Here is a 12876-nt window from a genome sequence, read left to right as displayed (position 1 = left end):
AAAAAAATAATAACGACAGTTAAAGTTTGTTTAAAGTTGCTAAAGTTTACCTTAGTTGCTAATAACCTTACCTTTGTAAGGTTATAAAGTTTACCTTAGCTTATTTCAAAAGCATGTTGTTCCAATGTTTGGCTAATAATCATAACATTTTCTAAATTTTTAATGTTGAGATAAATGCGAAAGTAAAAAGAAGTTTGTCTGTGCTTTTGAAAACCTTGAAGTACAGAAATTGCATTATTTCTTGCACAAAGCAGGATAAATTTCTCTGCTCTTCTACTTAAAGGTCCCATATCCAGCCTCCTGTCAGCAGAGAAATTGGCAGAATCCTGTCAGCATTTTAAGGAATCAGAAAGTTGCCAAACTTCAAGATTATCAAGAGCAGACAAACTCTATTATTACTTCTTCAATTTTCAATCTCTCTTCTTCTTTCAATTTTTAAACTTCTTCAAATCTCACTGATTAAGATTTACGCAGTGGAAATAAGACATAGCAGAAATTTAAAAACATTTGGTTTTATTTGTAAATTCAAATGTTAAAATCATGTTCAATATCAACTTCATGCACAAACATGTTATGTATGAATGGACACTCATTTATCTTACACTCGCCATTTAACTTAAGACACAAGCTTTTATAAGTATAGAAATGATAATGCTGCAGCAAAACGTGTGTGACGTCACACTGACGAATCGGCAAGAAAACGTCATTGCCGATTTGTCCCCCACATTTGCATGAGAAAACATCGCAAACTAATTCAAATCTCAACAGTTTGACTGCACGAGGCACCGTCAAGCACAGTCAAAGCATGTTGGCATGTCTGCATTACGTTTAAATACTTCCAAAAAATATTCAAATCATACTCTAAAAATACTTAAGCTAAATTAGATTCCAAATCGAGTACCTAATACTGAGGGAGAAAAAAACTTTAATCCAGAACAGTGACTACTTTATTTGTTTTAAAGTTTGACTATAAACGCCCAAATTAGCTCAAGAACTCTTCATTCCAATTATTTCTTATTTTTTTCCGTTCAATTCTGTCAGCTAAAAAAGCAAGTTTCACATACCAGGTAACTCAGCTTCCTGAGCCTTTTGACTTCGTAAGACTTTTAGCCTGTCCACATGAGTATGAAAATCATTTAACAGTTGCGTCATGTATGAAGATAAATATGAATGATGTTCTTGTAATGCAGGTTTTAAATGGGTCTCAGCAATATCAAGTCTTCTATGCTTTGACATCTTAGAAAGAAAAAGTTTCAAAAATTTTATTCATAATAAAATATAGAAAAAAAGTTGAAGTTTTATAAATTTGCATAAAATTAGAGTAACAACCATTGCTTGAAGAAATACAAATTTAAAAAGAAACAATCATGCAGGAAAAAAAATAAATGAACTGATTTTTTGGGACAGTAATTTGACTTCTGTGAAAAAAATAAATAAGTAAAAATAATAATGAAAACATCCAGCCACTGGATTTTGATGTCTTAAATTTCACTTTGTTTTTTTCAATCATCAAATTGCGAACCTACTTATCGGGTTTCTTGTTTCTACAAATAGAATGGAATGGAAATGGAGAAGAAATTCACACCCATCATCACTGCTGAATTTCCTATTTAGGTTCTACGAGGTATATCCATTAAAAAAATTTGGTGAAATAAAAAAAAGATAGTTAGGATGCCTTAATAAAGATCTAGTTATTATGACCAATTTGCACAAATACACTTATTATAAAGATTATATTTACAGCGCGTATACCATTATGGTATCTCTATTTCTTATCAATCTTAAATGATTGGAATTTGTAATCTAGAAATTTTGTTATAATTTGCCATTTAAGTTCATCAATATAGGTATTTTCTGAAAAGAACGTTACGTTACACAAACAAATCCCGGATTTTAAAAGTAAATTCTGCTCATTTAGTTAAGATTTGAATGAATTGACCCTCCAAAAATTAGAAACCATGACAATAAAAGTTAGTCATGCTAAATATACAAGTAAAAGACAATGAGCTTAGACTTATTCTCGTCATCATGGTAATTTGAAAATCAAAGGAATATCAAAAAGTCAAGTGAGGATAAATAGCAATTCATTATTGCTCAAAAAAAATATTTCTAGTGAAACTACATAAAAGAAAAAAAAATTGAAATAGCAGCCAAAATTCATAATGTTCTTTGAGAAAACATACAGGGGTCATTCCATGTCAAGTGATCCAAAATTTGGGAAATTTTTTCCCTCACCCTTTTGTATTTCTTTGAAATTTGGCTAATCGATTGTACCCTTTGAGGTAATCAAAAGTCCAAATTTTTAGATTTTTATCTCTATTATTTTTTTATTTATGACACTTTGATTTTTCGAAAAACCCGCTTTTTTTCATGGATGCTTGAACATAAAATGGACGATAACTCAGCACCAAATATAGATAGAAAGATTTGGTAAAAAGCATTTTAAAGTACATTAGTTGCTGTTTAATGGGATATGCAACATGACTAATTTTTAAAAAATTTTAATTTTTAAAAAATAAAATTTAAATTTTAAATTTAAATTTCTCAAAAAAGGTATAATGAATTTTTTTTTAAAAATTCTCAAAAATTTGTGTGTATTTTATCTTTATTTGTGCAAAGTTTCAAGTTGGGATCTCAATGGGATCATATTTTTATGAATTTTTAAATAAAATTTGACTTATGAAATAATGACATTTTTCAGATTCTAACTAGTTAAAAATGGGGTTCTCTCACTGGGGATGGTCTAGTAAGTAGTAATTGATCATAACTATGCTTGAAATGAGCTGACGTGAATTTGTAAATTGGCAAGCACCCCCCCCCCCCCCCGCACCACCACTTTTATTTTTTTTTTTTTCAAAACTATTTTCAAAATGTAAAAAATAAATAAATGAATAAAAAACCAAAATGAATTGTAAACTTATTAAACATTGGTAAATGTTCATCTTTAAAGTAAGAAAAAGACCCCCCCCCCCCCGGGCCACCACTTTTATTATTTTTTTTCAAAACTATTTTCAAAATGTAAAAAATAAATAAATGAGTAAAATAAAACAAAATGAATAGAAAACATATAAAAAGCTGGTAAATGTTCTTCTTTAAAGCAAGACAAAGTACATTACCCCCCCCCCCCCTCACTTACTCACACATACGATTAACACTATACTATTATCACGCTTTACCTGATGCTTTTTTTTTTCAGACCAAGCGTTTCTTTTTCAATCCGAACTTCACAAAGTGTACTTGATTATTTCACTATCTGATAAGGAAAGTTATGATTTCATTTCGTCCCTTACCCCCTGCACCAACTTACAATTTTGGATGGAGGAAAGAAATAGTTTGCCCCAAGATCACAGCAAAATAGGAGTGTTTCCCCTCGTGTTGTTTCATTCTTTTTACACTAAACTAAAAATAAATCGAAGTATCAGGTCATATGTCTGTCCGCATAAAACTGTCTTTCTACAACATTTGCAGTGCAGCTGTTTTTTTCTTTTCTTTAATGCTAGTTTTCTTTTAATTTCACTTGTAAACAAGAGCAATGCAGCGAGATCTATTTATACATATATTAAAAGCAGTTATAGGTCAAACAAATTTTGCTAATTTGAGCATAACTTTCTATGTTATTATGTTTCATTCCAGATTGCCCCCCCCCCCTCCCCCTACCGTTCCACTTTCCGAAAGAAAAAAAGCTGCAAATGAGTATTTCTCTTCAGTTTTTCTGACTTTTAGTTTTTATGACCCCCCCCCCCCCCATTTATAACCTTTAGTCACTACTGATGTTTAGCTGCGTGCGTCCCAGTTTATTATGGTTATAACTCTTACGTGCCGGCTTTTTTTTTAAACACAGTTTTGAAAAAAAAAAGATAAAAAGTGGTTGTGTGGCGGAGGGGGGGGGGGGGTACTAATCTACAAAGTCATGTCAGTTCATTTCAAGCATAGTCATGATCAATTACTACTTACTAGACCATCCCCAGTAAAATAACCCCATATTTAACTAGTTAGAATCTGAAAAATGTCATTATTTTATAAGTCAAATTTTATTTAAAAATTCATAAAAATATGATCCCATTGAGATCCCAACTTGAAACTTTGCACAAATGAAGATAAAATACACACAAATTTTTGAGAATTTTTTTAAAAAAATTCATTATACCTTTTCTGAGAAATATAAATTTAAAATTTAAATTTTATTTTTTTAAAATTAAACTTTTTTGAAATTAGTCATGTTGCATATCCCATTAAACAGCAACTAATGTACTTTAAAATGCTTTTTACCAAATCTTTCTATCTATATATGGTGCTGAGTTATCGTCCATTTTATGTTCAAGCATCCATGAAAAAAGCGGGTTTTTCGAAAAATCAAAGTGTCATAAATAAAAAAATAATAGAGATAAAAATCTAAAAATTTGGACTTTTGATTACCTCAAAGGGTACATCGATGAGCCAAATTTCAAAGAAATACAAAAAGGTGAGGGAAAAAACTTTGGATCACTTGACATGGAATGACCCACAGGCACATGTGTTCTTATGATAAGTAAGCTTGTGGAATTCAGCATTTTCAGTTGCAATTATGTTGATAAATGAACATGAACAACTTTGAAGTTTACTACTTTTCAGTAAATACTACAAATGCTAATATAGTATAATACATGTTAGTTACAGAAAAAAATAATTTTACATTGGGAATAAGTCAAGTTAAAAGCAATTATATCAAATTTAAAGCAATTATGTTGGTAAATGAACATTAACAACTTCGAAGTTTACTACTTTCAGTAAATACTATTAATGTTAATATAGTGTAATACATGTTAGTTACAAATAAAAAATAATTTTACATAGGGAATAAGTCAAACTAAAAGTATTTTACATTTATTTTTACAGCTGTAGTTAAATTTGATACTATGCACAAAATAGAAATTTAAAAACAAAAAGAATATTCACCACCAACAAAGCTGTGTTCCATTCACAACCTTCAATAAGAGTGACTATGCTTTCTTCTATATCCTATCATGGAATCAAGATAACACATTTTGAACACTTACAATAGAATATTAAGTAATTTTTAGAAAGCACGAATAAAATTGATCAAAAACCAATTGATCTATTTAACTAATATCAGCAGTGTTACAAAATCACAAAAAAATAATTTATTATCAAATAAACATAACATTTTTCTTCAGCAGCAAAATACCAGTACGTATACAATGGATTGAAGCTTCTATAAACACAAAAAAAAAAAAAAGAAAGAAAAAGTAAACTGTTACACAATGGAATCTTAGAAATCCATATTAATTTAATGGTGAATCCTGTTCAGACACCAGAAAGTTCAGATTTACTGGGTGACCTATTAAACTTGTGATATTGGCTCAATAGTGATCTAAAAGTCTTTGTTTAAAGTTTAAAAAAATAAAGCAATTTATTTCTGATAAAGCATAAGTGCTTAATGCCTTGTCTTTATCCATAGGTACAACGTCGGGCCACCAAGCTGATTCAGAAGTCAACAAAAGTTAACCATATTCAGTTTCACATAATCTAGTACAAAGCTGTATTATGTGTTGTATTCATACAGTTGCCATAAGCAGGTGTCCTATTAAAAAACTAACTTAGATTTTGAATTTTTGTTGCTGATTTTTCTTTTTTTATTTAAAAAATATAATTATATGCTTTCACTTCACAAGCTGTTCTGATTATCTGGAACCTCCGATCTCTGGTGTTCGGATTCCCGAGGTTCCACTGTATATTAAGTAATTCAATTATGTAAATATGAATAACACTCTGCCTATACGTATTTATGCATTTTTTTTCCTTTTTTAAAGCTGCGAATAATAAGATTTACCCATTTCAAAAATGAACAAAGAACAATTCAAAATAGCTGATTCATACTGCAAAGTTTATTTCACATTAAGTATATAATCAATAGATCAGAACTTACTTGCACATAATGTTCCAATAAATAGGAAGCATCCAAGTATCTTTGATTGCTTTTGAGTTTTTCTAAAGAAATAAAAATTTATAACACATTAAATAACATTTTAAACTCAGATTAAAAGATACAAATCATTAATAGAATAAGTTCAGTGAAATAAAAACCATGAAATAAAATGATTATCTTGGAAATTAATTGAATAGTTGATTTAATTCTTGAATACTTATAAATTAGTTTGACCATGGATTATATAAAATTGGCAAACGTACAGTTAAGATCAGTCTATCTGAATGCGGGGAGAAAGTAAAAATTTGACGCTCGCTTCTGCTCATTTGACAGTAACTCTGCTTAATTTAGAGGCTAACAAACTCTGCAGAAACTGACATCCCTGAAAACTAATAGATGCGTAAATTTCCGCCAATAAACCGGAGTTTTTCCCTTCATGTTATCAATGGTCAGACTGTATTTGTTCAAACAGAAATATGTGTGATGATGACTGTCAAAAAACAATGATATATGCCAGGAAAAACTTGAAAAAATAAATTACAACTGAAAAAAAATATTTCAAACAAAGCTCACCAGACATTTCAAGACATAGAGAAGTTATTCTTTCATTTGAGTAATTGAGATTCACAGCGGCACAAATCATAGCTTGCCAGTTCAATGCAGCTTGGTACGCAGAAAGTGCACTACTGTAATCTTCGGATCTCGTAAAAGCCAAACCGGCTTCATCATGATATTTCTTTTCCATTAGGTAAGAGCCATACTCTTTCCAAACAATCTGCACATAATACAACAAAATGAAAAAATAAATATTTTGAATTCACTTTGAAGGATCTAATGTTTTCAGAATCAAGGATCTGTGTACATGAAAGTTTTAATTTTGCATACATTTCAGGCTAGATTTTCAAATATTTTATTCGTTAAAAAGATCATACAAAGAGAGGACTAATGAATCGTAATTTTCTAAAAGTTATACCATGATACATGAAGCAATAATAAAGCAAAAATAAAGCGTCATTAATTTGAAGAAATACTGTATCTAAGTACTTAAAATAAAGTACATACAAATATCCTATGTGAAAAGAATTGTCAAAAAAAAAAAAAAAAAAAAAAGGCAAGAATTTTTTTTGAAAATCAGAATCAATAAAATGTGATTCATCAACTGCAAATAATAGTTATAATAATAAATGAAATTAAAGAAAAAAATCAACAAAAACAAGCACAATTTATACATGCAAAAAAAAAAAAAAAAGAGAAAAGTGTGCACTAATGTAAAGTCCCGCAGAATAAAATGCACCCACTATGACGCAATGGATCACGTGTTTGCGGTCAGCCAATCACAAAGACAATAGATTTAGAAATATCAAGACATGGCAAAGTGAAATCGATGAGCTATTTTAATTGCTCAATACATGTAAAAAAAAAAAACACTTTCTGTGGTATCTACAGCTAAAATTCTACATTTATGCACTTTGAAAACTTAAACAACATACTCCAACACTGTTACAAAATTATTGCACAAAATTACATCAATTATCAACACTCACTGTTAGGTTATAAAAAGTAGAAAACAACAAACAATTTTGGAGGAAAATAATAATTAAAAATAAATAAATATTTAAAAGAACCTAATCAAGTGCCTTTTGCTAATTTTTGAACTGAAGTAAAAAATGAGAAAGTTTTTCTATGGTTTATTATTTAAGAATTTCACAACTGGTCTTCTGCAGAGGCTCACAGCAATTTGATTGAAAATTATTCAGCAATCTAAGCGCCCATTTTGTCATGAATCAGAAAAATGTCTGTACAATAAAATTAATAGTACGTTTGAATTCCTTATAACATTTAAAAAAATTAAGTACAATGAAGTATTTGAAGCAACAAAGTGAAATCATCAAGAGGACAATGTGGTCTAATTAAGGATATGAACAGAAATTTTTTGAAAAAACTTACTTTAAACTTCTCAGATGATGATGGGAACAAATAAAGAGCATCGACGTACAAGCGTTGACTTATAATCAAAGACAAACATTCTTCAAAACGATCCTCTATACATGTAAAAACATAAAGAATTAAAAGCAATAAAAACAATCAGGATGGAAAATTAAAATGACTGTCATTAGACAAGCTAAACACTTTGACAAATTCAATATTGCTTGTGTTTATCAAAGTAATGTAGATTGGCTTTTAAAGAAGGAACATAAAAGTCTTACATGAACAAGGACAAACTGATTTTACACTTTTTATTTAAGAAAATCACAAATGCATCCGCAAAAGAAAATTTCTAAGTCATATTTTGAAGTGAAAGGGATACGCTCAAAAAGGGTGCAAGCACCGTGACCACTGGTCTACTGTGCTAGTCATCTTTTAGGCAAGAAGTAAATTGTAATCATAGTTTAAAACAGGGCTGTCCAACTGGCGGACCGTCTACACATATTGTGTGGCCCGCCAATTTCTTATTTAGCATATTTCTTTTTCAACATTTTATGGTAACAAGAAGCATCCGAGACTACCATTCTTGGTCAAGGCGGGGTCCCTGAAATTTCCTGTTGATCGCTCTTTCACTCCTTTCATTGTATTGGGAGAAAAAGGTACAGGGCATCTACAGGTCAAGGTCAAGCAGTCCTACCCTGCACGCTGGTGTTCAAACGCAGTCCTAGAAATAGTACTGCCTCGCCTTGGCGGGAGGAGACAGGGAAGGAAGAGAGAAACATTTCAGATAAGCAAAACCTCCATGTAATCGGTTAAAAATAAAGATCCCCCCCCCCTAATTGACTCTACGGCCTTTGTTGATTTTGAAAAATAAATTGAGAATTTGCTCTCATCACTTCCATGTTTGGGAGCACATATTTATGCGAAAGTGCTTCTTCGGCAATGAACTTGATCAAGAACCGTCACAGGAGATCTCTCTCCGACAGTTCATTGATAGACCTTCTTCTGCTACCAACGACAAACATCGATGTTGGCAATCCTGCAATAGCAAAGAAGGTGGATCTGCTCCAGTTTTCCCATTAATATGTAAGCAAATTGTTTTATAATCCTTCTGTTTCATTGTTTTATAATTAATAATGCAACTATTAATTGTTATTGTATAAGAGGTTATTGTTCAACTTTTTCAAACTACAGCCCGTCAGGTTATCAATGACCAGAATTCTGGCCCGTGTGCTCTTTGCAGTTGGACAGCTCTGGTTTGAAAAATGGCTTGTAGGCAGTGGTGTAGTAAATATAATAGGAAGCCATGGTCCTAGTCAGGATCCCTGTTAGAAAGGGGCAAGCATTTGTGAAACAAGATAGTTATTTTTACTTGCCCTATGTAACTGTAAACCCTAAAAATAACTTGAACTTAAAGCTCCCCCCCCCCCCTCCGGCAGTCAAAAAAAAAAAACCTTTTTATGCTATTTTTGGTCAGCATCCTGGCTTGCCCATGCAGTTGATACTATATGGGCAATCAAAATGAATATACAGTGGTCGCCGCTTAAATGAATCACGTTTGTTCAAAAGAGTTTTGATTCAATAAAGTGGCTGATTCAATAAAGCAGCCAATTCCGTAAAGCTGGATTTTGTTCCGTTTTTGATGGATTAACCACTAATTCATTTAACCGGCATCCACTGTAATGCAATTACATACAAACAATGGTTTTATCACAAACAAAATATGGATAAAAAAATACTTGAAAGAAAATGTAAACAAACGAACCACATTTGCTAATGTTCTGTAAAGCTAATTTGTAGCGCTGTAGGTGCATGTCAATCTTGTACTTCCTATAATTTTCTTCCAGTTTCTGAAGATCATTGTAAAATGGAAGAAATTCTTTGGGATCCTGGAAAAAAGTATTTCTATTTAAAAAATAAAATGTTTGGAGCAAAAAAAAAGGGGGGTAGAGGGGGAAGAATTTGCAAATTGTATCATAAACAAAGGCAAAAATGCAAAAAATAAATCATTAAACAAATTTTTAATGAGCATAATTTTAAAATTACTTATGACTAAATGAACCTAAAAAACATATACAAAGTGATATTTTTTGCACACAATTCAAATGAAATTTCTTAATTAAAACAGCAAAGATTAATAATTATTTTCAGTAACATATAATTTTTTTTGTAACACTACATTTGATAAAACAGATCTTGAAACTATACATATATACTTTGATCTATTGGTTATCTGAGTGAAAATTGTTTTTTTTTTTATTAACAATTAATTCCAGTTTTTACATTAGATTGAAAATAACGTGACTGCCTAAATTTTGTGGATTTCCCTTGAGTCTATTAATTAATAATTAAAATTCAAAATAATCATTGAAGTATTGCTGGTGATTTACTAAGAAAATAAAAACTGGATTTGTTGCAATAAAACGGACTTAAAAGATAGGAGCAGTGAGTTACAAGGTTTGCAATGCATTGATTCTCCAAATTAGAGATTGGGTTATCCATCTCTTCTTCAAATTAGAGATTGGACTGCTGCTGAGGGAGAGAGGAATGGATGAAGAAGAGAGTAACCTCTTTCTCCTAGGAAATGGACAGTTCAAGGATCAGTTTTTACAATCTGAGTGAAAATTGTTTTTTTTTTTTTATTAACAATTAATTCCAGTTTTTACATTAGATTGAAAATAACGTGACTGCCTAAATTTTGTGGATTTCCCTTGAGTCTATTAATTAATAATTAAAATTCAAAATAATCATTGAAGTATTGCTGGTGATTTACTAAGAAAATAAAAACTGGATTTGTTGCAATAAAACGGACATAAAAGATAGGAGCAGTGAGTTACAAGGTTTGCAATGCATTGATTCTCCAAATTAGAGATTGGGTTATCCATCTCTTCTTCAAATTAGAGATTGGACTGCTGCTGAGGGAGAGAGGAATGGATGAAGAAGAGAGTAACCTCTTTCTCCTAGGAAATGGACAGTTCAAGGATCAGTTTTTACAATCTGAGTGAAAATTGTTTTTTTTTTTTTATTAACAATTAATTCCAGTTTTTACATTAGATTGAAAATAACGTGACTGCCTAAATTTTGTGGATTTCCCTTGAGTCTATTAATTAATAATTAAAATTCAAAATAATCATTGAAGTATTGCTGGTGATTTACTAAGAAAATAAAAACTGGATTTGTTGCAATAAAACGGACATAAAAGATAGGAGCAGTGAGTTACAAGGTTTGCAATGCATTGATTCTCCAAATTAGAGATTGGGTTATCCATCTCTTCTTCAAATTAGAGATTGGACTGCTGCTGAGGGAGAGAGGAATGGATGAAGAAGAGAGTAACCTCTTTCTCCTAGGAAATGGACAGTTCAAGGATCAGTTTTTACAATCTGAGTGAAAATTGTTTTTTTTTTTTATTAACAATTAATTCCAGTTTTTACATTAGATTGAAAATAACGTGACTGCCTAAATTTTGTGGATTTCCCTTGAGTCTATTAATTAATAATTAAAATTCAAAATAATCATTGAAGTATTGCTGGTGATTTACTAAGAAAATAAAAACTGGATTTGTTGCAATAAAACGGACATAAAAGATAGGAGCAGTGAGTTACAAGGTTTGCAATGCATTGATTCTCCAAATTAGAGATTGGGTTATCCATCTCTTCTTCAAATTAGAGATTGGACTGCTGCTGAGGGAGAGAGGAATGGATGAAGAAGAGAGTAACCTCTTTCTCCTAGGAAATGGACAGTTCAAGGATCAGTTTTTACAATCTGAGTGAAAATTGTTTTTTTTTTTTATTAACAATTAATTCCAGTTTTTACATTAGATTGAAAATAACGTGACTGCCTAAATTTTGTGGATTTCCCTTGAGTCTATTAATTAATAATTAAAATTCAAAATAATCATTGAAGTATTGCTGGTGATTTACTAAGAAAATAAAAACTGGATTTGTTGCAATAAAACGGACATAAAAGATAGGAGCAGTGAGTTACAAGGTTTGCAATGCATTGATTCTCCAAATTAGAGATTGGGTTATCCATCTCTTCTTCAAATTAGAGATTGGACTGCTGCTGAGGGAGAGAGGAATGGATGAAGAAGAGAGTAACCTCTTTCTCCTAGGAAATGGACAGTTCAAGGATCAGTTTTTACAATCTGAGTGAAAATTGTTTTTTTTTTTATTAACAATTAATTCCAGTTTTTACATTAGATTGAAAATAACGTGACTGCCTAAATTTTGTGGATTTCCCTTGAGTCTATTAATTAATAATTAAAATTCAAAATAATCATTGAAGTATTGCTGGTGATTTACTAAGAAAATAAAAACTGGATTTGTTGCAATAAAACGGACATAAAAGATAGGAGCAGTGAGTTACAAGGTTTGCAATGCATTGATTCTCCAAATTAGAGATTGGGTTATCCATCTCTTCTTCAAATTAGAGATTGGACTGCTGCTGAGGGAGAGAGGAATGGATGAAGAAGAGAGTAACCTCTTTCTCCTAGGAAATGGACAGTTCAAGGATCAGTTTTTACAATCTGAGTGAAAATTGTTTTTTTTTTTTATTAACAATTAATTCCAGTTTTTACATTAGATTGAAAATAACGTGACTGCCTAAATTTTGTGGATTTCCCTTGAGTCTATTAATTAATAATTAAAATTCAAAATAATCATTGAAGTATTGCTGGTGATTTACTAAGAAAATAAAAACTGGATTTGTTGCAATAAAACGGACATAAAAGATAGGAGCAGTGAGTTACAAGGTTTGCAATGCATTGATTCTCCAAATTAGAGATTGGGTTATCCATCTCTTCTTCAAATTAGAGATTGGACTGCTGCTGAGGGAGAGAGGAATGGATGAAGAAGAGAGTAACCTCTTTCTCCTAGGAAATGGACAGTTCATGGATCAGTTTTTACAATCTGAGTGAAAATTGTTTTTTTTTTTATTAACAATTAATTCCAGTTTTTACATTAGATTGAAAATAAAGTGACTGCCTAAATTTTGTGGATTTCCCTTGAGTCTATTAATTAATAATT

The 12876-nt window shown here is 30.9% G+C and overlaps 1 protein-coding gene across 1 annotated transcript in view; it reads right to left on the bottom strand.

Moving 5' to 3' along the window:
* LOC129229817 (putative elongator complex protein 1) overlaps positions 1–12876 on the bottom strand; it is a 128172-nt gene that overhangs the window by 11507 nt on the left and 103789 nt on the right. Inside the window, exons 24-29 of the mRNA XM_054864192.1 lie at positions 9618–9741; positions 7874–7968; positions 6500–6701; positions 5927–5988; positions 4936–4998; positions 1065–1236 (exon numbers count right to left, since the gene is read on the bottom strand). Of these exons, the coding sequence (XP_054720167.1) occupies positions 1065–1236; positions 4936–4998; positions 5927–5988; positions 6500–6701; positions 7874–7968; positions 9618–9741 (718 nt within the window). The remainder of the gene's footprint in view (positions 1–1064; positions 1237–4935; positions 4999–5926; positions 5989–6499; positions 6702–7873; positions 7969–9617; positions 9742–12876) is intronic.

This window comes from Uloborus diversus, chromosome 9 (genome assembly GCF_026930045.1).
Source record: "Uloborus diversus isolate 005 chromosome 9, Udiv.v.3.1, whole genome shotgun sequence".
Lineage (NCBI taxonomy): Eukaryota > Metazoa > Arthropoda > Arachnida > Araneae > Uloboridae > Uloborus > Uloborus diversus.
This window is presented reverse-complemented; position numbering and strand designations above follow the sequence as displayed.